This window comes from Petaurus breviceps, unplaced genomic scaffold (genome assembly GCF_028583685.1).
Source record: "Petaurus breviceps papuanus isolate PSGF00001 unplaced genomic scaffold, PetGlider_PUasm1.0 90294, whole genome shotgun sequence".
Classification (NCBI taxonomy): Eukaryota; Metazoa; Chordata; class Mammalia; order Diprotodontia; family Petauridae; genus Petaurus; species Petaurus breviceps.
The window spans coordinates 69,500-95,562 of NW_027187208.1; the positions used below are offsets into that span (position 1 = coordinate 69,500).

The 26,063-nt window shown below is 38.7% G+C and overlaps 1 protein-coding gene and 1 pseudogene across 1 annotated transcript; one reads left to right on the forward strand and one right to left on the reverse strand.

Moving 5' to 3' along the window:
• Window positions 1-10,463: 10,463 nt before the first annotated feature.
• LOC138176886 (vomeronasal type-1 receptor 1-like) lies at window positions 10,464-11,373 on the reverse strand. Its single transcript, XM_069107822.1, is given in 2 exon segments — window positions 10,464-10,493; window positions 10,495-11,373. Coding segments are annotated over 2 exon segments (909 nt in total).
• A 4,875-nt stretch (window positions 11,374-16,248) lies between these two features.
• On the forward strand, window positions 16,249-25,645 carry LOC138176941 (protein aurora borealis pseudogene; annotated as a pseudogene).
• The last annotated feature ends 418 nt before the right edge of the window (window positions 25,646-26,063 follow it).

Below are 26,063 nucleotides of genomic sequence, written 5' to 3' on the forward strand. Positions count from 1 at the left end.
AGCTGGGCTTTTAACTTGGAAGGATGGATTATCCCTGGGCTGGGCCTGCCCCACATTAGAGGGTGAGCTAGAAATCAGCTGGGCTTTGGCACTGGGAAGATGAACCTGGAGAAGACCTGATATAAAGTGGTTGATGAGCCTCAGTCTGGCCAGACAAGAGGGGTATCTAGGGCCAGGGACTGGGTGGGTCAACCCTGGGCCCAGCACTGTTGCCAGTTCTTCTTTCCTCCCAAACACATAACACACACCACTGGGAAGGTCAGCACATTTTTGTCCTAGCAGGATGTGGAAAGGCATACCAGGCCTTGGCATTGGGAAGTGAGGCATGGCCTGTGCTACTCCATTTTGGGGTTGTTTGTGGGAAGGAAGATGAAGTAGGGGGAACCAGGCCTGCCACTGAGGGACTAAACTCAGTCATGGACACCCCCATATACTGGGGATTTTGGCCAGAAAGGTTAGGGGATGTACCAGAGGCAGGTGTGTCCAAGGGAAACTCCTGGGGAGGGTAGCTCTGGCCTGGCACAGGGAGGGCACAGACAAGAGGAGAGGCAATCACTGTGCCCAGGTTTTTGGGGGCACACAAGGGGAGTGGCAGCTGTGGGGGGCAATTCTTGCAGGGACAGATATGCCCTTGGCACAGAGGGGGTCAGACAAGAGGAGGGACAGTCACTGTGCCCTTGGCACTGAGGAGGGCACCGTGCCTTGCCCAGAGGCTCGGATCCTCCTCCACCTCCTCTCCTGGCCAGTCCCTGGCCTAGCGGGGTATCATGGAAATGCAAATTTAAAGATCTTCCCTGCCCCTAGGCTAAAGTGCACCTGGAGCCTGGGGTGGGAGGCTTGTTTTTCAGTAGATACTTTTTTATTAGCCAGTGGGTCAATAAGGTTGTTACATTCTCTGAGCCAGGAGAAGGCTATATAAGCCCTGATGTGTAGCTTTGTTTTGGGGCTCACTTTGAGAAGTGTTCTGTGATTTGATGAAACTCTGGGAAGCCGTTGTTGAGAGTCCCCCAGCTTTGAAACCCAGATGTTGATTTGGTATGGATGTAATGGTCAGACAATTTGGAAACTGTCTACTTGATCTGTTTCTCTGTCTTGATGATTCTGTCTGTATATTCTGAAGTTTGGGGTGCTGACCTTTTTCCCTTGAACTAGGTAAATGATACATATGTTTGATTAAAGTAAGCTTGTTAACCCATTTTGAGTTGCTTTTCTTTATCAAAGCAGATCCAAGAACCTGTGCTGGCAGCAACCCTGGGGACGCTGGGGTGCTTGCTGCTACACGGGGCTGCCCTGGCACCTGTTAAAATGACTCTGACCACCTGGCGCAGGCAGTGTCCACATCTGAATATACGTCACTTGACAGCTATCAGGGTAACGTTGAGGGAATGCAAGGGTGGGAGGGGGAGAACTTGGGGCGTGCACAAGAGGTGCGAGGAGAAATTGGAGCGTGAGCTTGGGCCAGGGGCAGCTGGCCCTTAATCCTGGAGCCATCATCCTTGGACTGGGGCTGTTCCACGTTAGAGGGTGAACTCGAGGGCAGTTGGGCTCAGGCACCGGCAGGATGAACCCAGCCAAGAGTGGGCATAGAATAGGTGATGAGTCCCAGTGTGGCCATCCAAGGGGGACATCTGGGACCAGGGGCCTGGGTGAGTCTCTCCTGGACTTGGACTGTTGTCCACCTTCCCTCCCCCCAAACAGGTGAACACACACACACACACACACACACCAACACCACTAGGGAAATGAACATGACTTTGTGCTAGAGGGAGTTGGAAAGGCATGCCTTCTCTTCAGAGCAAGGCAGCAAGAATGGCCCATGGGCCAGGGAAGCCCTTCCAGGTGGCCTCCAAAGCAGGGTGCTCCAGCCCTTCACTTCTGCTCTTTTAAATGGAAACAAGAATGGAAGGGACACCTCTTCCCTTTCATTCCCTTAGCTCTTTCTAGTCCTCCCTTCACTTGAAAAAGGAAGGTCCAAAGCACTTAATTTGAATCAGTAGATTGAAGGACTTCAGATTGGCTTTATGCTCACCCTGCAACCTACCACCAGGCTGCCAATTTTTCCCTTTGTAGATAATCCCCCTTCTTCCTTCTTCCTCTCAATGGCTCAGCAACCTCAGAGGGAGCCCACCCTTCAATCCTTGGGTGTGGTTCGCCCCTTGCAGTTGGCTTTGGGGATTCTGGAGAATTCCCCTCTCCCTTCTGCCACTCTGGCCTAGAGGTAGGGCCTACAGCTTGCTTGGAAACTGTTTATCAAGTCCCCTGTGAGATATGGAGCCCCCTCCCCAAGTGTGTGGAACAGCCATTCCCACTGCCCTCTAGACCCAGCTTCCCTTCTATCCTGCCCACCCTGCCCCCATTAGAGCTGCTATTGGAGCTGACTCAGAGCATATTCCAAGGCTGTGGAAGTCTCCAGTTCATAGAAATTCTGGGTGATGAGAGATGGAGTGGGAAGCACCCAGGAGGGGCCTTCTGTGCCTAAGAGATGCCCAGGCTGGGTGTGGGACCATCTCTAGCAGCACTCTTGGGACTCACTTGTTTATTATTCACTTTAGGGAGGTACCATGGCCCAGTTCTGTGCCCTGTTCCAGCCCAGGCTGCCCTTAGACTCTCACTCTCTCCACCCCACCCCCTTTTCTCACTGGAAGACAAGGCCCCTTCCCCAGACTTGTCTTCATTTCCCTCTCTGGCCCCCAGGTGTTTTCCCTGGCTGCTACTGACCAGCGTTCATGAACCAGCCAAAATGAAGGTATATTCTCAGTTCAATAGCCTCATGTTTTCCCTTGACCAGCCTTAGCTCCCCTCCTAAGAGCCTAGGAAGACCATATAGGAGATGCTGAGTTAGGGCTGCTCTGCTGGGAAGGAGGCCAGTGTCCTGTGGGGTTTCAGAGAGACCCCGAAGGGCAGAGGGGAATTTGGTCCAGCCCAGCCTTTCCAGGCCTGAGACCCGTGTCCAAAAGCTTACCTTTGGAGAGTGGTATGCAGGAGAGTTGTGTGGCAGTCTGGAGTGAGACGGTTCCCATTGCACAAAAGGTTTTCTCAAGTTATCTCCCTTGATCCCACTTTGGAGCTCCTCACAATGAGAGCTGCAAAGGACTGCTGAGAGCACCTGGGTCAACCCTGCTTTGTGCAGGAAAAGACACCCGGGGCCAAAGAGGTGGCCCAGATAAGTTGTATGGGCAGAACCAGGATGGAAACTTATGCCTCTTGATGCTGGGTCCTGGGCTTGATCCATAATAACCCCTGGTGGTTGTGGTGGTGGTGGTGACAGTGGAGTCTGGCCTATAGGACCTGGGATTTTATAGCAGCAGGGAGGTCCCATGAGGGGAATACTGGAGGTTCACCTTTACAAATGGAGAGTTGTAGAGGCCACTGAATTGTTAAAAGGATATGCCTAGAGTTGCACAGCCAGCAGAGATCAAATACTAGCACCCATATCATCATGACTGACACTGGGTAATCCTACCAAGCTGCTCATCCTTCCATAGGCACACCTTCTTCAGTAAACCCTGCAGGATGGAATCCATGACACCTGACTTGGACTGATGGGTGCAGAAGGGTCGAGGGGCAGCCTATGTTGGTGACAGTCTGCAGCCCTAATATGCACCACACCCCCTTTCTTGCCAGAACCATAATAAACACCTTCCTCTGCACACCCTGTTTCTGAGTTCTTTCAGTGAGGAGTTTACAGTTTTAAGGGGTACATGATGTGGATCTTCCTAAGGGCCCCCAGGGAAGCAGAGGGCAGTAGAAGCTCATGGCTATCTCCTTGACCTTGCCTGGGAAGTCCTGTGATCCCCACAAGCATGTTTCTCACATAAGTCTTTCCAGGTTTTTCTGAAAGAATCTTCCTCCTCATTCCTTATAGTATAATAGTATTCCATTACAATCATATACCACATCTTGTTCACCCATTCCCAGTTGAGGGACATCTGTTTACTTTCTAATACTTTGCCATCACAAAGAAATACTAGAAATATTTTTGTACAAATATGTCCTTCCCCACCCCACTACTTTTTTAAAAAGCCTCTTTTGGATGGAAACCTAATAGTGGTACTGCTGTCTGAAAGGATATGCAATTTTATAGCTCTTTGGGCATAATTCCTATTTGCTCTCCAGAATGGTTGGATCAGTTCACAACTCCACCACAGTTCATTAGTGTCCCAATTTCCCACATTCCTTCCAACATGTGTTATTTTATCATATTAGTCAATCTGATAAATGTAAAGTGGTAGGTCACAGTTGTTTTAAGTTGCATTTCTCTAATCAAATAGTTGTTTAGAGCATTTTTGTATGACTGTAGATAACCTTCATTACTGATATCATCTGAAAAACTACCTGTTCAATATTATTTTACCATTTATAAATTAGGAAATTGCTTGTATTCTTATAAATTTGACTCAGTTATATTAGGGAATATACAGGGAATGCTTTGTTCTTGTATTTGTCTTTAAAACTCAGCTCAGTGTCTGCCATATAATACCAGATAATATACCATATACCATATAATAGGTGCTTAGCAAATATTTATTGACTAATTATTGATTGAGATCAAAATAAAGACCTCCTGCAGGAACTTGAAAGCTGTATTCTTTCCAGTAATGGCTACTTCTGCATTAAAGACAAGCAATCAGCCATAATTACATAGAGTTTATAATTTTATTTTTAATAATATTTTTCCCAACTGCGGTGGTGGCCTGCCAAAAGGAAAATGAGTGAATCTCTGGTGGTTTGTGATGTTGCTATAGATCTAGTGGAGAAACTGAGAAAGTTTCTTTTTCATAAAGAAACTAACAATGCTGCTATTATTTTTAATTAAAATTTTATGTTTATTTTTAGTTTACATCATTGAAGGTTTTGAGTTACAAATTTTCTCCCCGTCTTTCCCCTATCCACCACCCCAAAATAGCGATCTCACTTCATAACCCTTCCCCCAATCTGCTCTTTCCTGTATCCTCCCCCATCCCGCCTTCAACTTTTCAGTAGGATAAGATAGATCTCTATACCCCAGTGCCTGTGTATCTTATTTCCCAGTTGCATGTAAAATAATAATAATAGTATATTATTAAAATATAAAATTATATTTTATAAAAAATATATTTAAAATATTTTTAAATATATTTATATATTTTATATATAATATATTTATATATTATATATATAAATATATATAAAAATAAAAAATAATATATTATTAAAATATAAAAACAACAATAATAATAGTAAATTTTTAAACATTTGATTTAAAAACTTTGAATTCCAGATTCTTTCCATTCCTCTGTTGTCACCCACCCTCACTGGGAAGATAGGCAATTCAATATAGGTTGTACACATGTAGCTATGCAAAACATTTCCATAGTGGATATATTGTGAAAGGCTTGACTATATTTCCCTCCATCCTATCCTGCCCCCCCACTTATTCTATTTTCTACTTTGACCCTGTCCCTTTTCAAAAGTGTGTGCTGCTAACTTCCCTCCCCCCAGCCTGTCCTCCCTTCCATCATACCTCCCCATCCCCTTCCCCCTACTCTTCTGTAGGGTGAGATACCCTATTTAGTGTGTTTGTCATCCCCTCCCTAAGCCAAATTCAATGAGAGTAAGGTTGACCCATTCCTTTTAGCCTTCCTATTCTTCCCCTCCATTGTAATAGTTTTCCCTTGCCTCTTCTATATGAGATAATTTACCCCATTCTATCTCTCCCCATCTCCTCTCATTATATGCCTCCTCACCTCTCAGTTTCACCATTTAAGTATAATCCTTTCCTGTTTACTTGGTCCTGTGCCCTCTGTTTATGTATACCTGTACACATACATACACACACTCACATATGTATTCATACACCCATATACCCTCCTATATACACATATATATATGTATGCATACATACATACATATATATATATACACACACACACACACACACAATTTATATTCCCTTCAACTATTCTCATACTGGGAAAAGTTTCATAAGTTACAATTATAATTTTTTCATGTAGGAATATAAATTGTTCAACTTTGATAAGTTCCTTATGATTTTTTTTTTTTTGCTTTTTAGAGGGCAATTGGGGTTAAACGACTTTCCCAAGGTCACATGGTTAGTTTTTGTGTTAAATGTCTGAGGCCAAATTTGAACTCAGGTCCTCTTGACTCCAGGGCCAGTGCTCTATTCACTGCGCCACATAGCCGCCCCAGTTCCTTATATTTTTTCCCTGTTTACCTTCTCATGCTTCTCTTGCTTCTTGTATTTAAATATAAAATTTTCTATTCAACTCTTTTTTTTTCATCAAGAATGCTTAAAGGCCTCTATTCCATTGAATGACTATATTAAGTTTTCATTGAAACTGCAAATTTCCATAGCCACAAAGGTTACTTGAACATTTTGAGAACTGTGACATGCCAGGGCAAGCTTCCAGTGACAGAAATTTTCTAATGCAACCTTATTTTATTAAGGAAGTTTGAAACATTAAGTTCAATCTCATCTTCCTATCTGACGGTTTCATGGAATTGGTTTTGGTTTGTTTTTTCCTTTTCTTTTCGTTTTTTTTTTTTTTTTTTTTTTTTTTGGATAGGGGAAGGTAGGGCAATTGGGGTTATGTGACTTTCCTAAAGTCACACAGCTAGTTTGGTGTTAAATGTCTGAGGCCAGATTTGAGCTCAGATCCTTCTGACTCCAGGGCCAGCATTCTATTCACTATGCCACCTAGCCATCCCCATGCACTTGTTTTAACAGTAACAAGTGACTCAATCTCCTTACGTTGTGTCAGTATGTGCTGTTTCATACTGTATGTTTATTTTAAATGGTCTCTAGGTAAGCTTGATGAGTGTATTGGTTTAAATAAAATGTTAATATGAAAGAGAAAAATAATATTTTCCCTTATTAATGTAAAGACAATTTTTAACATTTGAGTTTTTTTTTTTATTTTAAGCTGCAAATTCATTTCCTTCCTCATGTCCTCCCTACCTGAGACAGTAAGCAAGTTGATACAGGTTATACATGTGTAACCATGAAAAATATATTTCTATATTAGTCATACTGTGAAAGAAAAGAGACCAAAGAAAACCAAAAAAATGAAAAATAGCATGCTCTGACAAAGAATGGCATTTTATTAGAGACATTGTAAAAAAATCATTTTTCCCAGCATTCTATTTTCCTTCTTATCTTGGTTGTATTGGTTTAGTTTGTGTAAAAACTTTCTAAATATATGCAAAATTAGCTATTTTGCATCTCATAATGCTCTCTCTTGTTTGGTAATAAATTCTTCACGTCTCCACAGATCTGAAATATAAACTGCTCCATACTGTTCTAAGTTCTTTATGGTATCACCCTTTATATTTAAATAATTTACACATTTTGACTTGACTTTGTTATATGATGTAAGATGTAGGTCTATGCCAAGTTTACAATATTGTTTCATTTACCCAGCAGTTTTTGTCAAATAGTGAGCTCTTGTCCCCTTACCACACACACACACACACACACACACACACACACACACACACACACTAGGTCTTTTGATTTATAAAACACTAGATAAGTATGATCATTTAGTACTGTGCATTGCAAACCTAATCTATTCCAGGGATCCATCACCCTATTTCTTGGCCAGAACCACATTGTTTTGATGATTACTGCTTCAGGAGATCTGGTACAGCTAGGCCACCTTCCTTCACATTTTTTCTTCCTTGATTCCTTTGATATTCTACACATTTTGTTCTGCTAGATGAATTTTGGTATTATTTTCTAGTTCTATAAAATAATTTTTGGTGGCTTGATTAGAATGGTATTAAATAAGCACATTAATTTCGGCAGAATTGGCATTCTTACTATATTGGCTCTGCCTATGGTTGAACAACTAATACGCTTTCCATTCATTGATATCTGACTTTATTTGTATAAAAAGCGTTTTGTAATTGTTTTCCTATAGTTCTTGCATTTGTCTTGGCAGGTACTCCCAAGTATTTTATATTGCCTACACTTATTTTAAATGGAATTTCTCTTTTAATTCTTGTTGCTGGATATAAAGAAGTGCTGATGATTTCAGTGGGTTTATTTTGTATCCTGCAACTTTGCTGAAGTTGTTAATTATTTCAAGTAGTTTTTTGGTGGATTGCTAGGATTCTCTAAGTACACCAACATATTATCTGTAAAGAGTTTTATTTTTGTTTCCTCATTACCTATTCTAATTCCTTCAATTTCTTTTTTCTATGTTTATTGCTATAGCTAACATTTCATATGCAATATTGAACAATATTGGTGACAATGGGAATCCTTGCTTCACCTCTGGTCATATTGGAAAGTGTTTTACCTTTTCCTGATTACAGATGATTCTTGCTTATGGCTTTAGATCACACCTGGGCAACCTTTGGCCCTCGTGCCTCTTGCATTATGCCAAAGGATTTTTGGCAGTCTGTGAAAAATGTAGAGGAAAACATCCTTTGTATGTAGAGGAAATCTGTGGGGCTGCATGTTGTACAGATCTGCTTTCAATAGGTTCTACTTATTTTAAAGAAAGCTCCATTTTTTTTAAGCAATCAGGGTTAAGTAACTTGCTCAAGGTTACATGGCCAGGTGTTTCTGGGTGGATGCTAAGTGTCTGAGCCCAGATTCAATCCCCAGGTCATCCCAACACTGGAGCACTACCTGGCTGCCCCAAGAAAGCTCCATTTTAATGCGAGTGGGTATTATAATTTGTCACAAGCTTTTTCTTCACCTGTAGAGATAATCATATGATTTTTGTTGCCTTTATTATTGATATGATCAATTGTGCTGATAGATTTCCTAATATTGAACCAGTGCTAAATTCCTGGTATAAGTCCCACCTAGTCATAGTGTATAGTCCTTGGGATATATTGCTATAATCACCTTGCTACTATTTTTAAAATGTTTTCAATACTATTCATTAGGGAAATTGGTCTATAGCTTTCATTCTGTTTTTTTATCTTCCTGGTTTAGGTACCAGTACCATATATTTGTAGTAAAAGGAATTTGGCAGGCCTCCTTCTTGGCTTACTTTTCCAAATAGTTTATATAATAATGGAATTTTGTAGTATTGAAATTAGGTCCCAAACCTCTTATGCTGGGGAGAACAGCACTGTTGGCCTGCACAAGGGCCTCAGAGCTGACCGGTGCAGGGGAGTGTGTGGCATTGTTGATAGCCTGTCCTAGGGCTTGGAACCTCACATCTGACTCGCTGGGTTGTGGCTTGCTGCTGATTTGCCTGGATGTTGTCTGCACTAGACTACCTTTCCTGCTGAATTTCTGTCTTGAATGAAAAATTGTTTCACCCCATTCTTTTATTGGGTCTGCTGCTCCAGAATTCATTTTGAAGAGTTATTTTACAGTTTTCTGAAGATGAATTTGGGAGATTTCAGGTGAGTTCCTACTTTACTCTACACCTTGACTCAGCCCTCCCCACAGTCCACCTTTTTTGACACATTCATTGTTAGTCTTAAAACCACGAACCAATTTGGAAGAACTTTTGCCGGCTAAAATCTCCCTGGGTCATTGTTTAGATGAATTTCATCTCTATGACCAAAGAATATTGGCCATATAAGAGTTTTACCTGAGTCCATAATGGGCTTTATTATATTAAATATCTGGGGAAGAGAGGAAATGGAAAGGACTGTCAGAAGAGAGAGGAATGGGTAGTAAAAGGAATAATATTCTATATTGAAGAACACAAAAGGGGAAAATATGAGGGATTCTGGGTACATCACACTTGCAGGTTATGAGAACATAAGGACCTAGGTCTTGAGTAGTCTAGAATCCTTAGGTCTTTAGCATGGGTGATCAAGTAATGTAGGGACTGTCATAGAGGTTGTAGAGAGTGCATTTTCCTGTGTAATGTCGCATAATCAAGTAATGTAGGGATTCTTATAGAGGTTGTAGAGAGTGAGTTTTCCTTTCTAATGTCAGAGGGATAAAGTGATGCTGGGAACAGAGGGGTTAAGTGCTGTCCTGAGAAATCATAGAATTTCACAGATGGAAGGGACTACCAGAGTTCCTTGAATTTAGTCTAGTTGATGAATTCATCAACATTAACACCACAGGATATCAAGGCAGCATAAGCTGGCAGATTGAGCTCGAATCTACTACAATTACCTATTTAAGACTAATGATCTTTTCAAGATTCCTTACCCTTGAGAAGTGATAGGTAAATATGATTAATAATAATAATATTAATACCTAACATTTATATGGTATTTTAAGTTTCTCACATCATTTTGCAAATGTTATCTCTTGTGATCTTGACAAAAATACTTTTGAGGTAGGTATTAATATCATTATCCCTATTTTACAAATGATAATACTGAGGTAGACTGGGGTTAAGTGAGTTGCCCAACTTTATATAGCAACTAAGTATCTGAGGCAGAACTTGTACAGAGGTCTTCTTAACTGCAAGGTATGAAAGTATCTGCTGCATCCCCTAACCAAAGAGTATCAAGATATTATTGGAATGAAAGCCTCATTCTATCCCACAAAGCCAAAGAGTATTTGAGAACTTGAGCATCATGGACAATTAGAACAAAGGGGCTACAAGCTGGAAAGCAGGCAGCTAGGAAGGCAGACATGTGAACCAGCCAAGAAGTTGACTTCTGAGATTCCATATAAAAAAGTAAAATTGAATTCAAACAGTAAAAAGATGCAAACATGCTGACCAACAGCAGTATGGTTTGTGTAGCTCTGGTCTCAGGTGAGCTACTAAGCATGAGATTATTGCCATGAATATACTGGACTCTCTGGTGGTGTCTGTACAAGATGAAAACCATATATCCACTGGTTCCCACCATGATTCCCACACATAAAATATCAGGAAGGAAGACAATTAACACGTATACTGCAACATTAAATGAAGCATCAATTGTAGAAGAACAATAAATTAAATCATTTCTGTCAGTGTTGTTTTTGCTCCCCATTAGGCCTCTGAAATATAAAAGAATATAGCAATTTGTCAGCAGATGAAAAGTCCAGCACAAGAAACAGAAGAGGATAATGTAACGTGGGGCTCTGGCTCTGAGCTCCGCCCACCTGGAGTTTCTAGGACTTAAAGTGATGGCTTGGAAACCACTCAGGAAGCAGGTGGTACAGAGGGAAAGGCCCCGGGCCACTCGGTGAAGGTAAAACACAAGTTTACATCCCACATCGTCCAGGAAATTGTTGAACCCCAAAGCAGCTATTGTCTGAGTGATGCCTTTGGAGAGAAGGACCAAGTCATTGACAAAGGTCAAGTGGGAGAGAAGCAAGTCTATGGACCTCAGCCTGAGACCAATGAAGAAAGTGATGGTATAAAGGCCCAGGAGAAAGGAATTTCCCAGGGCCCCAAATCCAGTCTGAAACAGAAAAAGGAGCCCCAATGCTATGTCCTTAGATATCATTTTCTTTTTGTTGCTTAAAGGTAAATAGCTGCCAAAACCAGTAGATCCTTGCTTGTTCAGAAATACAAGGAGTAGAAGATATTTACTGAGAGGATGAGTATACTTCAATTGTCCAGTATAAATCACCATCAACCATTCATTTTATCTAAAAGAATATGATGAGAATATCTCTTTTAGAGCTTCTTGATGAACCATCGAGAGGATAGTATTGATTAGAAATCTTCTGATATCTTTTTTTGCCCTTTATTTCTAGAAGATTCTTCTGAAACATTTATAAGTTGAGTTCTTCTTTAGTGAAATGGTTAAATAATATAATCCCTACAATGTTCTAGTAGAAACCTTAATACCTAGAAGGCACTTAGATATTAGGAACCTTTACTTAGAAGGTACTTTTGATGGAGAGAATAATTGGTTGCACGTATGATGTAATAAATACTAACCCCATGTGAGTGCAAACAAGGTGGGATTTTGTGGGTTTTTTTGTTCTTGCTGTTGGAGTTCAGTTTCCGAGGCTCATGCTAAATTTTAAACATTTGAAGGATCAATCTCCTTTGAACCTTGGTAATTCACAGCTGGACTGAGTCACATGGGCTTTGGTGCCTTCTGACTCTGAGCTTATTAGCCAAAAGTGTATGTATATTCTGGGAGAATGATATTGCTTTGATGCTCACTCATGAAAAGGTGTTTAGCCATTAAGAGACTCCTGGCTGTGAATGTAAATCCCACATCAAGGTTTGGACAGGAGACCTCTGAGGGAGAGAGACAGGAGAACTCCGAGAAAGAGAGGAGACCTCTGATACCAACTCTAGTGAGAACAATGGAACATTGTTTAATTAAAGTAAGGTTGTTAACCCTTTTGAAACTCTTTCCTTTAGAAAAACAGATTAAAGAACCTTTGGTAGCAGTCCTCTTATGTGCTGTTGTTATTGGTTTTACACCTCCACAGAAGCTGAAGTAGCATTACTGATACACCTTATCACTTTTAGGTTTCATAGTTCTACATTTAACAAGGTTCAGGATTGCATCTTTGAGCATTAAAGTCACTGGAATTAGTTGCTCAGGAATAGTATTACATTTTGTTATATACCTCTACAACAGGTGATAGAGACTAAAAGAATCTGGTATTTGCAATCCCCTCCCTCTCTCTGTCTCTCTCTGTCTGTCTCTGTCTCTCTGTCTCTGTCTCTGTGTCTCTGTCTCTGTCTCTCTGTCTCTGTCTGTCTCTCTCTCCTAATTCCAAATTGTCAAATTGGCTGTTTTCAATATTTATTTTTATAATGGAGCCTGAAAATGGTATTGTTGTTTTTCCTTTCTTTTCAATTTGCTTTTTTATTATTTCTTTTGATATTCTCAACCTTTTACCCACTCACATAATTTTCACTATTGTCTTTCCAGCTGTAAAAATATTTGTGGTAGCATGATTGATATGGCACTTAATGGATAAGTTAATACAGATAGCATTGTCATTTTTATTTTACTCACTCTACATATTCACGATTCATTCTCCAGTGCAGATTCATTCTCCAATTACTTCAGTTTGTTTTTCTTTCTTCTAACAGTGTTTCATTGTTGGATTCCTGTAGTTAATTGGTGCATATTCATAGACATACTCCTGAATATTTTGTGATTTTTACCTTCTTAAGTTATTTTAAATGGAATTTCTCTTTCAAGTTCTTTCTACACCCCCCTCCTAGCTCTATTGTACACCCTACCCACATTCTTACCCTAGAAATTTTATCATTAGTTTAAGACTTCTCATACTCGATCATCCTTAATCCATGACAGCTCTCAAATTCTTTCTTGGGGTACTACTCTTATCAATGACTAGAGGCTATCTATGATGTATCCTCATCCCAGCTCATGCTTACACTCTCAAGACATTGCCAACATGCTCTCATATAGCTACCCAACTCTCATTTTCTGTTCCCTTTTATATGTTGCTTTCTCATTAGAATATAAATTCCTTGAGGACAGGAACTTCCTTCTTTTTTGCTTGAATTTGTATCCCAAGCACTATTGCACATTTCTAGTATGTACTGTAGTAAAACTTAAATCTTTATTGCCTTGTTTCTTGCCAGATTTAGTTTGTAACATGCAAGAATGCTAATTTTTTTGTGTAAATTTATTTTGTATCCTGCACCTTATTAAATTTATTCACTGAATTAATTTTGTTGATTCATTAGGGTATCCTAAAGAAATAGTGTCCTATTTTAAAAAGTGATATTTTAGTAACATCTTTGCCCCTGCTTTTTCTTTCAATTCTTTATTTCTCATATTATTACTATAACTGTCATTTGTAGCAGTTTATCAAAGTGGTAATGATCTATCCTTGTTTTACCCCTGATTTTATTGGAAAGGTTTCTAACTTTTGTATATGAAATATAATGTTTGCTCTTGGATTTAGGTAGATGATATTCAGTATAGTAAAGAATAGTCCATTTTTCACTGTTTTTAATTTTTAGTAGTTATTGATGTTATATTTTCTCAGATGCCCGTTTACTATCTATATTTATAATCATATTTTATTATTCATAAGATTAGCACTATTTTCTATACTTAATAGTTTCAATTATGTTAAATCAATACTGCATTCCTGGTATAAACATGGCTTGATCCTAGTAGATAATCTAATATATTGCTGCAGCCTATTTGCTAATTTTTAGAAATTTTTTGGTGTGTCATTGTTCTTGAGGGATATTGCTCTGTTCTTCTTTTCTCTCTCCCCTCCTACATTTTAAGGTATAAATTTCGTATCAGATCAAACTTCCAGGAACCAACATGTTTGAGAATGCATTGAATTGCTGTTGCTCTACCATATTGACCTCTGAAAAACCAGAAAATAGTACCCCAGGAAAGATCCTGAAAGGTCTGTCTGACTCAGGTGAAAGAGAAGTACATTCCAAAAGAGGAAAGATCCCAGCAAGCCAGCAACAAGATCCACCTCAGCAAACCAGTGGGAGATCCAGAACCCAAACGTGGTAGAGCAGGCAAATATCAACACCAAGAGCTGCCACAAGCCTTAACATAGTCAGAGAAACCAGTAGACTCCATCTTGGAGATTCACTACATGATTCAGCAAAGCCCAGAGTAAGCAGGCATTTTCCACTGGCTAGACCTTCCCATGCCCAGACCCAGGTGTAAATGTAGTCCAAGGGAAATACATAAAAACCCCAGCTATGCTCAGCACATGCCAGAAACCACCTCTAAGACACTAGCTCAACATCAAGTATGCTGCCAGAACCCTTACAGCCTCTAGTTGCCATCACCTGTGGTGCCAGTACACACAGCCAATGACCAGGCCCACAGCCCCCAGCACAGTAAGTTTGGGAGAGTACACCTTATGATTCAAGCAGAGATCAACTTTAAATTACAGGAAATAGCCAAGCAATATGATAAAAAGGAAAACTAACATTCACTATAGACAGTTTATATGGGGACAGGGAAGATGAAAACACAAACAAAGAAGAGGACAACATTGTCAATACACCTCTGTATGAAACCTCAAAGAGGAATATGAATTGGTTTTAAGCCCAAAAAACCTTCTTAAAAGAGCTCAAGAAGGATTTTAAAAGTAAACAAAAAAGAGGTAGAAGAAAAATTTGGAAAGAAATGAGAGGTATTCAAGAGAGAGTCAACAGCTTGGAAAAGGAAAGACAAAAATTGAGGAAAACAATTCCTTAAAAAATACAATGGTCCAAATGGAGAAAAAAATGCACTGAAGAAAACAATCCCTTAAAAAGTAGAATTGGTAAAATAGAAAAGGAAGTATGAAAGCTAACTGAAAAAAACTATTCCATAAAAATTAATATTGGGCAAGCAGAAGCTAATAACTTGATGAGACATCAAGAATCACTCAAACAAAATCAAAAGATTTAGAAGAAAATATAAAATATCTCATTGGAAAAACAAATGACCTGGAAACCTGATCCAGGAGAGATGATTTAATAATCATTGGTCTACCTGAAAGTCATGATCAAAAAAAGAGCCTGTAAAGCATCTTTCAAGAAATTGTCTAGGAAACTGCCCTGATATCCTAGAACCAGAGGGTATGATAGTCATTGAAAGAATCCACTGATCACATCTTAAAAGAAAATGTCTCAAATGAAAACTCCAAGGAATAACCACCTAAGAGTTCATCATGGTGGGAGTAAACACATGGATGATGGTGGCATGGCATTTTGCTGCATATTGCAGTCACATTGTCATGGGCCTGACCTGCAATCTTTTGGGGGAAGCATACAAGCTTGCTGACTAGATTAAATCGGGCTGTAAAATCTATACCAGAAACACTCTTCATAGTAGCAGCCACTGCAGATAAATATGTATCCAGCTCTGACTTTGGCAAACTGGCCTGCATTTGCCAGCTTTGTTTCACACAGGATCACTATGTGGATGCAGTTCCTGTTGACTTCTCTCACAACAAGAGGCATTCTTCTTTCAGGTCTATTGGATTTCATGTTGTCCATGTACCAATGGTCAATGGAATCATCTTCACAAAAATTTCTCTACATTTTTTTTGTTTCAACCACAGGTTGGGATTCCCACTTACTACAGTAAGCAGGCCAAGGTTGGGTAAAGTAACTTTTAGGAAAACCTTCCTAGGCCTTTCCTCATATCAACAGGTGAACAGTGTGGTACATAAAAAAAACTGCTGAGGGGGATGTCTAGGTGGTACATTGGATAGAGCACCAACCCTGGATTCAGGAGGACCTCAGTTCAAATTTGGACTCAGACACTTAACACTTACTAGCCGTGTTACCTTGGGCAAGTCACTTAACCCCAATTGCCCAGCCTTCCCCCCTCCAAAAAGAAAAAAAAACTGCTCAGACACCAGAGGGCCACTGAATCCCACTACTGCTTCAGTCCTATGAGAAGATGACCCTATGCCCTGCATCACCTGTGTGCTGGGCTGTGATTGTAGCTCCCAGTAATCTGGACCTGCTGCTTCATCACTCGTCCATCATGACAAGACTTCAAGGTATGTAAAATGGCAAAATCATAGTATCATAATAAAATTATAAAATAGAGGTTATGCCTTTTGATTTATATGTAAATTAGATTTATGTGAGATAGAGCTGCAATAAAGTCATCAGTCTCATTCTTTCTTCCAGATTCACCAGAGACCACACAGAAGTCAAGGTGATTAGCTGTGGCCTGTGATGTTGTAGATAACCATGGAGTCTGCAATATGTGAACAACCTCTAAGTACTCTACAGAACCCCTTTCCCTTTGTGGTCTTCATAGTCCCCTTGGTAATAATTTGCTCACATCTACACATTCCATCAGGGGAATTCTCCACAAGGGTAAGGTAGTCATCCCCCTGCCTCAATGACTGGTTTGAGGTCCATCAGTAAACTTCAGTCTGCTTTAGCCACTCTTCCAAGATGGTTTTACTGGGGTATAGCCTTTGCCTATGCTACAGGTTCTTAAAGAAACAGGTGAGAGTTTGGTGACAAGTGAACACTGAAAGTCAATGAGGAGCCCTGAAAAAGGGCTTGGAAAAAATTCACACTAGCGAGAATAGTCTTCCCCAAACTCCCCATGTATTGGAAGTGAACAAAATAGTATAGAATAGGGAGAGAAGAGGGCCCACGACTGAGACTTAGGGGACATTTAAAGTTTAAGTCTGACTTAAAGTTTTTATGATTGTGATGGAATACTACACTGCTGTAAAAATAATGAGCTTGATGATCTTAGAAAAATATTAATAGACTTGCATGAAATAAAAAAGAAGTGAATAGAACCAAGACAACATTGTATACAGTAATAACAATATTGTTTTGAGAACAACTTTGAGCAAAGTCATTTTGACAATTAGAAATACCCAAATTAACTACAAAGGATATGTGAAGGAAGATACTATCTACATTCAGAGAAAGAGCTGATGAATAGATGTATCAAATGATTAGACAGATAGGTATAGATAGATATATACACACATGTATGTATGTGTATATATATATATATGTTTGTGTATGTATGCAAATTTGTATCTAATACTAGCCATCCCTAGTTTGAGAGAGGGAAGGAGAAAATGGGGAAAAAGAAATTTGAATGATAACATTATGTATTAAAAAGGAATAACAAGTTGTACATAATAGATTTGTAGTTTCATGTGTAATCATCTTTTTATTATAGTATATTATAAAATCCTTGTTTTATTCTTTAAATTAAAAATAAAGTAAATAAAATTAAAAAAATATATCACAGAAAAAATTAAGGGTAGAAATTGGATAAAATTAAGTAAAGGAACTCAAAAGGAATGATTACAAAGGTAGGAGCAGAAATGAAAGTGTACTACAAAAAACTTAGAGAAGAGAGAATCCAGGAGAAGAGGGTGAGAGACAATGCCAAAAGCTTCAGAAAGATGATTGAGAAAAGGTTATTGGAATTAGTGATTAAAACATAATTAAAACTTTGGAGGTAACAGTTTCAGTTTAATGATGAAGGCAGATGGCACACTGCAGAGAATTAAGAAGTGAGAGGAGAGGAAAATGAGGCTCCTGTTATAGATGACCTTCTAAAGTACTTTAGCCTAGAAAGGAAAGAGAGAGAAATGCAATCATAGCTAACAGTCATGGACAGAGTAAGCAAAGATTTTTAAGGATGTAGGAAAAAGGAAAGAATTTGTAGTCAACAGGGAAGCAATCAGTACATCAATTTTGAAGATTATTATGAAAGTAGGGATGCTAGATGGAGCATAAGAGGGAGAAGAATGGGATCATACATGAATACAAAGGGAATAGCTTTGTCCAAGAGAAGGACAACCTCTTCATGTGAAAAAAGAAGTGAAAAGGGAGAGAGTGGCAGAAAGCATTTGCATGATGTGAGAAGAGGAAGATGGATTAAAGGGATGTCTTGGAGAATGGTCCTCAAGTTTTTCAGGTAAATATGAGATAAGGTTCGAAGTTAAGAGGAATTGGCAAAAGTAATCTATATTGGAAGTGGGATGAAAGTTTTGGAAATGCTGCTGTTCTGAGTGGGATAAAACTGCTTAGAATTTTTCAAAAATAATTATTTTCCTTCAGGGAGGTCCCAGTTGAGATTATATAGCATATATTTGGGTTGGACACATTCAGCAGGGTTCATGATCTTCTCAAGCTTTTTTGAGCATCACAAGTGCTGCACAGCTGTAGCTTTGCAGGGCAAGATCAGCAATAGGATAACATTTCAAGTAAGATGAGGAGCAAATTGCTAAAATAAAGAATACAAGTTGATCAGACTCTACAAGAGGGGAACGTAACTTGAGCAAGGAGGTGAGAAAGCCAACTAGTTGCAATGGAACATCTCCTGGATTTCATGCTGAGAAAAAATTTGAAATACTGTTTCTTACAATCTGTATAACTTTGTTTTAATCTCTTTGGACTTCTGTGAAATTACCTCTCTGGTTCCCTACAGCTCTAGGTCTAAGGCATATATGTTCCTATGGGAAACTTAGGTCTATGTGTGAGAAGTGGCTCTCAATTTGGCAAGTTTCTAGATGAGGAATAATTCTCCTGGAGAGTTTACAATGAGAGTTATGATCAAGAAGGAAGACATCATATTGATCTTTTCCCCCCACAAATACGGAGACCAGGAGTGATGATTGTATATTGTTTTATGTTACAGTTATAATAATAGGACACTAATATGGCATCACTTGGGCTAAGTGATCCTAATGCCCATAAAAGCATCCAGGCTAAACAGATGGTTTGTACTTTTTTACTGTTAAATTTCTGTTAGGCAGATAAGACTTACAATTTTTTTGATTAAATGCAACCTGATTGGCTGCAAGGATATGACTAGTCATCTCTGCTGCTGCCTTAGATTGTCTCACCAGTTTTTAATCCCCATAAGAAAACTATCCCTACCCAAGCTTCACCCAAGCCTGGGATTGATAAGTGATACAGAGGATGCAGAGAACTTCTCTTATCATATCTGAGTCTGATTTGGAATATCTCTCCCCACATCTATCACAAATTACTTCTTCCCAACTATTCTAATTGAATCAGCTGAGATAGCATAAGCAAAGTGCTTTGCAAAAACTTAAAGTGCTAGACAAATATCATTTATCATTGATATTATTTAAATAATAGATATTTTAAATTGTGAAAATTGAAGCATCTAAAGTTCCATAACATACTCATCAAATTAGAAAAGATGACAAAAATGAAAATGAGAAGTATGGGAGTGACTGTAGGAAACATACACAATCCTGTACTGATCATGAAGCTGGAAATGTATCCAACATCCTAGAAATCAGTATGGATCTTAGTCTAGATAATCACTCAACTATCCATATACTTTGACCTAGCAATAACTTTTCAAAGCCTATATCCCCACAGGAACCAAAAAAAATGAGGGAAAGAGCTCGATGTATAAAAATATTTACAGTTACTCTTTTTCATACAGACCTGGAATCAAACTGAATCCATCTAATAAGAAATAATTGGACAAATTATGGTCCCTCTTTAATAAAGAAAAGAGGAAAAGATAAGGATTCTAGAGGGGATCAAAGCAAGGACATAAATGATAGTGAGCCCAGGGAAGTAATACAACAGACAGAGATTTTTAAAAGGCAGGGGCTACTTAGGACAGGGAGAATAATCGGGGATTTCATTTATGCCTACAGAAAGAGGAAGATGAGCCAGTGTCTCCCTGAGATATCAGAAGGAAAATCCAGATCTCTTTTTACTCAATTCTCCAGACTTCCTTTCTCAGCTAAAGGAGTCTTGAATTAGGTTGGTGATCTGAAAGAATGCATTGTCTTCCAAAGCCCTGCTTCTGAGCTTTGTATATAAAGATAGACTCACCATGCTGGTCTCAGCAGCTGATGGAAAGGACAGGTCTATGACACCCAGTAAGCCAACAAGGAAACAGCATGTGTGCTTGTATTCAGGTACTTGCTTCCCATGAGCTTGGATGAGTTGATGACAGAAGAGCAGGGGGCTATTTCTAGATGTACCAAGTTCTCTGATCTCACCTTCCCCAGAGTTGTAATTACTATATCACCTGCCAGAGACAAGACAGTCTGACAGGGTAGTCAGGGAAGTCTCAGATAAAGTTCACTTTTGTCCCAGGTGTAAATCATCACCAGGAGTTACTGTCGATTCATGAGCGTTCCCCTCAGACTGACTAACAAACACTGAGAAAGGCTCAACAACTAACCAGTGTCTTAGCTTGGGGAGAAACTTTCATGAGCTGCTGCAGATGTCAGTGTCAAGTGGGATCATAGACACAGAGAGAGGCAAAGAACATTGAAGGACCAGGTTATAAGGGCCTCTGAGCCTATGTGCACATCTTGGCCTTGCCTCCCAACAAAGGACATAGGGTTTGGGAGGGGGAAGCAAATTTATTCCCATTCATTCAATTCCAAGTGCCTGCACTCCTTTCTCCGATCTTGCTTTCTTCCTAGATTCATAAGTACCTAGGTTTGAACATATATTTTGGAAGTTTGTAACTGTGAGCAATGAATCTACAAGTGCTTAGAGCACTCAACATCAATTTTATCATGTACAAAATTGGGAAAACATTCTGTATAAGAGCCATATCATGAGCCTCTCTTAAGGAAAAGACTCTAATACTTCCCATACAATATAAATATAGAAGATATTATGCAAGGTTTTGGGGGCATTTGGATACCTTCTATCCAGCACAGCATCTCCTTCTCACCCCTTGAAATTCCATACAGTTCCAGCTTCTTTATAAAAACAAGTTACAAAAAATATAGGGAATCTTTTATATATGGTAGAATACATTAAACAAATGAAATTAAGTTAATAAGAAATCTAGAGAACTTCTTTAAATTCCAATATAAAGCACATTTGTAAAAGCACTAAAACAGAGACAGCAGAGTGTAGCTGAGAGAGGACTGGTCTGGAGCTCAAACTGACACATATTGACTTTGAAACCCTGAGAAAGTTGTTTTACCTTTCAGTGAAATAAAATAATAAACGGGTGAATAATAGTCTATTTATAAGTTAAGCAAATTTCCTTCCCAGGTGCTACTTGGGCTAAAAAAAAGTCACAGGTCAAACAAAGAGAAAAAAACTAATTTTGAAGACAAAATTTTTCAGGTTAGGGTAAACTAATATAACAAAAATCTTAAAATCATAATTTATAAATTTATAAAAATTTAATCTGTAGGCTTAGCACTTATGAAGATATCAAATGAATACTTTATGTAATTACCAATTCCAAAGAAAAGTCACATTTAGAAAAACACCAATGATTTTAGTAAAAATATATTAGAATTAAGAAAAAGGAGGAATTACACTCATTATCCAAATTAGTTTAAACAGCAATGATTAACTAAATCCTCTTGTTTGTGGAACACACACATTTAGTGGGTGAAGACCAATGGTGATATACCTAAGAAGAATTTGGATCTATAGGAATAAGGTGAGGAGAGCAATGTTGTAGACAATGTTATAGACAATGACTGGGACAATATCAAAAGAAGAGAATGTTGATGACTTTAGATATATTGAGTTGAAGTAGTGAGATGTGGTGGACAAAATGACATACATATTGCTGGTCACTTCAATGCATTTCTTTCTATTGCTATTCAGATAAAAACAAAAGTTTGCCTTTTCCAGATTGCCCATCTTGCCATATAATGCACTCTTATGATCCATCCACAAGGATAACTTAATAATCCCATAATCTGGAATAGTCAGTTCTAGGAAGGAAATCTTGAAAGTTTGTTGTCTAACCTCAAGATTAGTCTTCATCCTCAACACAACAGTTCTAAGAAAGAACAGTTGTAAACACACTAGGAGAGGTGAAGAACATAGAAAAAATAATGAATGTAGTAGGTGGGAAGACAGCGGTTCCTGGTTATATAAATCCACAAGCAAATGTCCCTCGTTTTCCCAACCAAAACTGCAGGAAGACAAGTGGTAGACCTGGGGTATAGGAAGCTTCACAAATACCAGAGGCAAGTATACATGCTTGGATGCAGTGAACCTTCCTGGTAATTTTATTGTAGTTATTTTATAATGAGACAAGCATCAATCATGTTTTCCCTCCCCAGAGTTCAGTTATTTTTCCACCAAGTATTGAAATGAGGGGAACTGAGAAAGAACACAGAAAAAGTTAGGACATGAGAACCATGTTTATTCCTCCACTCAAAAGAGAGGGCAGAGCAATATGGTGAATAAACAGCAGGGAGTAGTAGGGGGGTTTCCATGGAGACTCAGAGTACAGGCAACTGTAACAGCAAGCACCCTAGCATACTCAAGATGACTGCTGGCACAACTTCTTTGATCTGCTTTTCAAAAGGAAAGCAACTCAAAAGAGGTTAACAATCTTATTTTAATCAAACATATATCATTCCCTTAGTTCAGGGGGAAAAGTCAGAACCTTGAGCGTCAGAAAATAAAAACATAAATTACAAGCAAACAAAAATACAGATGGAGAAAACATAATTTAACAGACCAACAAACAGGGTTTCTAGCTGTCTGACCATGACATATATACAGTGTTAGTTACCAGAGGGGGAAGCACCAACATCTGAGTTTTCAAAACTGGGGGCCTCAATGACTGCCCAGAGTCTCATCCGGCCAACTCACACAACATTCCCATAAGTAAGCCCCCAAAGCAAAACCTCACCTCAGATGCATGTATAGCCTTCTCTAGGGTCAGAGAACATCACAATCTTTGTGACACACTGCCTAATTACAAAATAACAAAAACAAGTCTCCCTTAAATAAACTTCTCTTGTACTCCAAGTGAGGCCCATTCAGAGGCAGGGATGATCTTCAAATTCCCTAGGCCTATGAAGGGGCAGGGAAGATAATCAAATTCCCTTACCATCACAGCAATAAACAGTCTATGGATAATAAAAAGAGAAGACATGTAGAAATTAGCATTATGGGAAGTCACTGAACCCTGAACATAACAGTCAAATAAGTAATGGAAGGAAGGAGAACCATGGGTGATCCCTATCTGTGACTTTTTATCTATTTCTATATCCCTACAGATGACATGGGTTATAACTGACAACTGATAGGAAGAAACCAAGATATAGAAAGACAAAGAGGGAGACGGATAGGTAGATAGAGAGAGCAATAGATAGATGTGTGTATATGTACATTCAGGAAAAGCTTTTGATAAAAATCCAAAAAGAAATAAGTTTAAAACTTTAAAAGCATGGTAAAAAGGGGATGATTCCTTAATGTGACAAAGATTATTTATATAAAAGCAAAAATTATCTCTAGTAGAGAAGTTGTAAGAAATTCTTTCCTCTATTTTGCTAATAAAGATTGGTTAAATTTGTCTGCTATTAGTTAATATAGTTCACTAAATAAGTCATAAAAATGAGACCAAAAAATGAATTATGAAAATAAGCATGAGCAAATACAGGAAATAAATGTTATCATTTGCAAATGACAATTATTTGTTTTCAAATTCAAACATTCAATTTATTTATGTCAGTAATAAATATAACTTCAATGAAGCAGTATTATGTAAAATGAACCCAGAAAAATAATCAGCCTTTTTTACATTAAAAAAAATATATATAGGGCAGCTGCTGGACCCCTGGGAGAGCCACCTGGATTCTCAATCTCTGCCGATCCCCACTTTTTATCACTGTGCTGTGAGAGATGTCAAAGAAGCTAAAATGTAAATAACACCAGAATTCCAGGGAAGATCACTGTCCTGAATCCTTTTGAATGTCCAAGCGATTATTCCAGTCTGCAAGAACAAATGATTTCCAGTCCTTCTGCTTTTAAATCAACAAAGTCTTCATCAATTCTAGGGAAATTTTGATGGTCTATTGATCAATTTGCTGTCATAAATCCTGTGGAAATAGACCAAGAAGACATTCATCATTATGCTTTATTTTTAAGTCACACTAGAATAAATAAAAGATGTGAAGACAAAAGACAAAAAGCGATTGAAGAGTTTTTCACTGAAGTTGTCATTATACCCTCTCCTTGGATTGATGATGAAGGAAAACAACTTTCACAATATCATTCCAGTATAAACATAAACAAGGTATCTCCAGATGGAAGATACCTAACCCTATCTTCTGGAAAAACAATGTTATGTGTCAGACACTGTTGTCTCTCCCTGTGCATTTTAATTTAGAGACACTGTTAGGGGAATATTTCAGAGCAGAAGAATTTGCAGTTCAATCTCAAGAAAACCTCAGTTCATCTCTAAGAAGAAAACTGTTTTTAGATGGAAATGGAAGTATGTCCATTTCCAACTTCTCCCAAGAGTCCACATGGTAATGCTCCAGCATCACTTGAAGTCCTTTATTCAATAGATTTATTCTCAGTTAGGTGTAGGAGCCCCATGGAGACACCAAGTTTTTCTCCAGTCCTATCTGGGCAGGTTCAAAATATAACTTGGAAAGCATAACAATCCCTCATTTCCACAGCACCCCCTACAACTATTGCTTCACCAACATTCTCTCCAATCACTTATCAGATGGTAAAAACACCACTCTCTGAACCAAGGAAGTTTACCTTTCTTTCTCCTGATGTTCTACATTCTAATGGCATTACCAACTGCTGTACCAGAAGTCCATGTATAGATGATTGTTCTTCAACTAAAAACTGATCTTCTATGAGACTTGGGACATGCAAAGGAGATACTCATTACCATACTTCACTTATTCAGATACCTTTTACTCTAGAGCATCATAATGAAGAAGAAAAAGAAAATGTGCCTCCCACAGATGCCTCTTTACCACCAACAGATACTGCTGGAGTACATCTGTGACAGCTAGATGGGGATGCTTTTGCAGATGGTACACATTTAGTTGTGGCTACCATGTCTGTTACAAAAGATCCATCCAGTGCTTGCGAGAAAGAATTGGCATTGTTGCAAAACACTGAAGGTGAAAAGGAGAAGAGCTCTGTAGACATGGTTGATCCTGTGGAGATAGCATATGAGAACATTTGGTTTCAGGATACGGTTGGTAATGAGAGTTTACCAGTGACTGGATTTATGAAAGGTATTGCTTTCAGTACTGAAAGCTCTCCTATGTGCATGCCACCTCTTGAAGAAAGCAGTGTCCTTCCTTGTGAAAGCAATAGCATTCAGGTGGATAGTGGCTATAATTCACAGGCTTGTGGGAGCAGTATTATTGACAAAATTGGAATAGGAATAGAGAGTTATTATAGAGAAAATGATGCACCATCCTTTGAAGGTCAGAACAAATCTCAAGTTCTTGAAGCAAACAAGAACACACAGCACAAGGATATTGGAGGAAAAAGATCACATCCTTCATAGAAATGTGTGTATTGGAACTGTAGATCATCACTGTACTGCCAGTTGAAGACATTCTGTGCACCAGCTCAATTAGGTGATTATGATTGGGAAAGAACTGCCTTCCCTATTGAACCCTTTTTTCTTTCCCTTCCCAATGTGAAAGTTGGCACTGAAAATCAAATGCCATTTGATGTTTACAAGAAAAAAGGGCAGAAGATGTCCTGCAACTTCACCAAAGCAAACAAGTAAAGATTTATTTTTATCATTAAATCTTCATTATCACCTCAAGTGACTTGATCATGACTTTTTTTTCGTTAAATGGGACATGATTTTTTTCTGATGTAGAATATTAATAAATTGTTGTCCTTTTTTTCACATTTTTGTTTAGCATTGCTCTTGATGTAAAATTACTTTGACTAAACACGTCAGTTTATTTGGCATTCAGTCTTCAATCATTAAACCTAGTTTTCCACTCCTTATTTGCA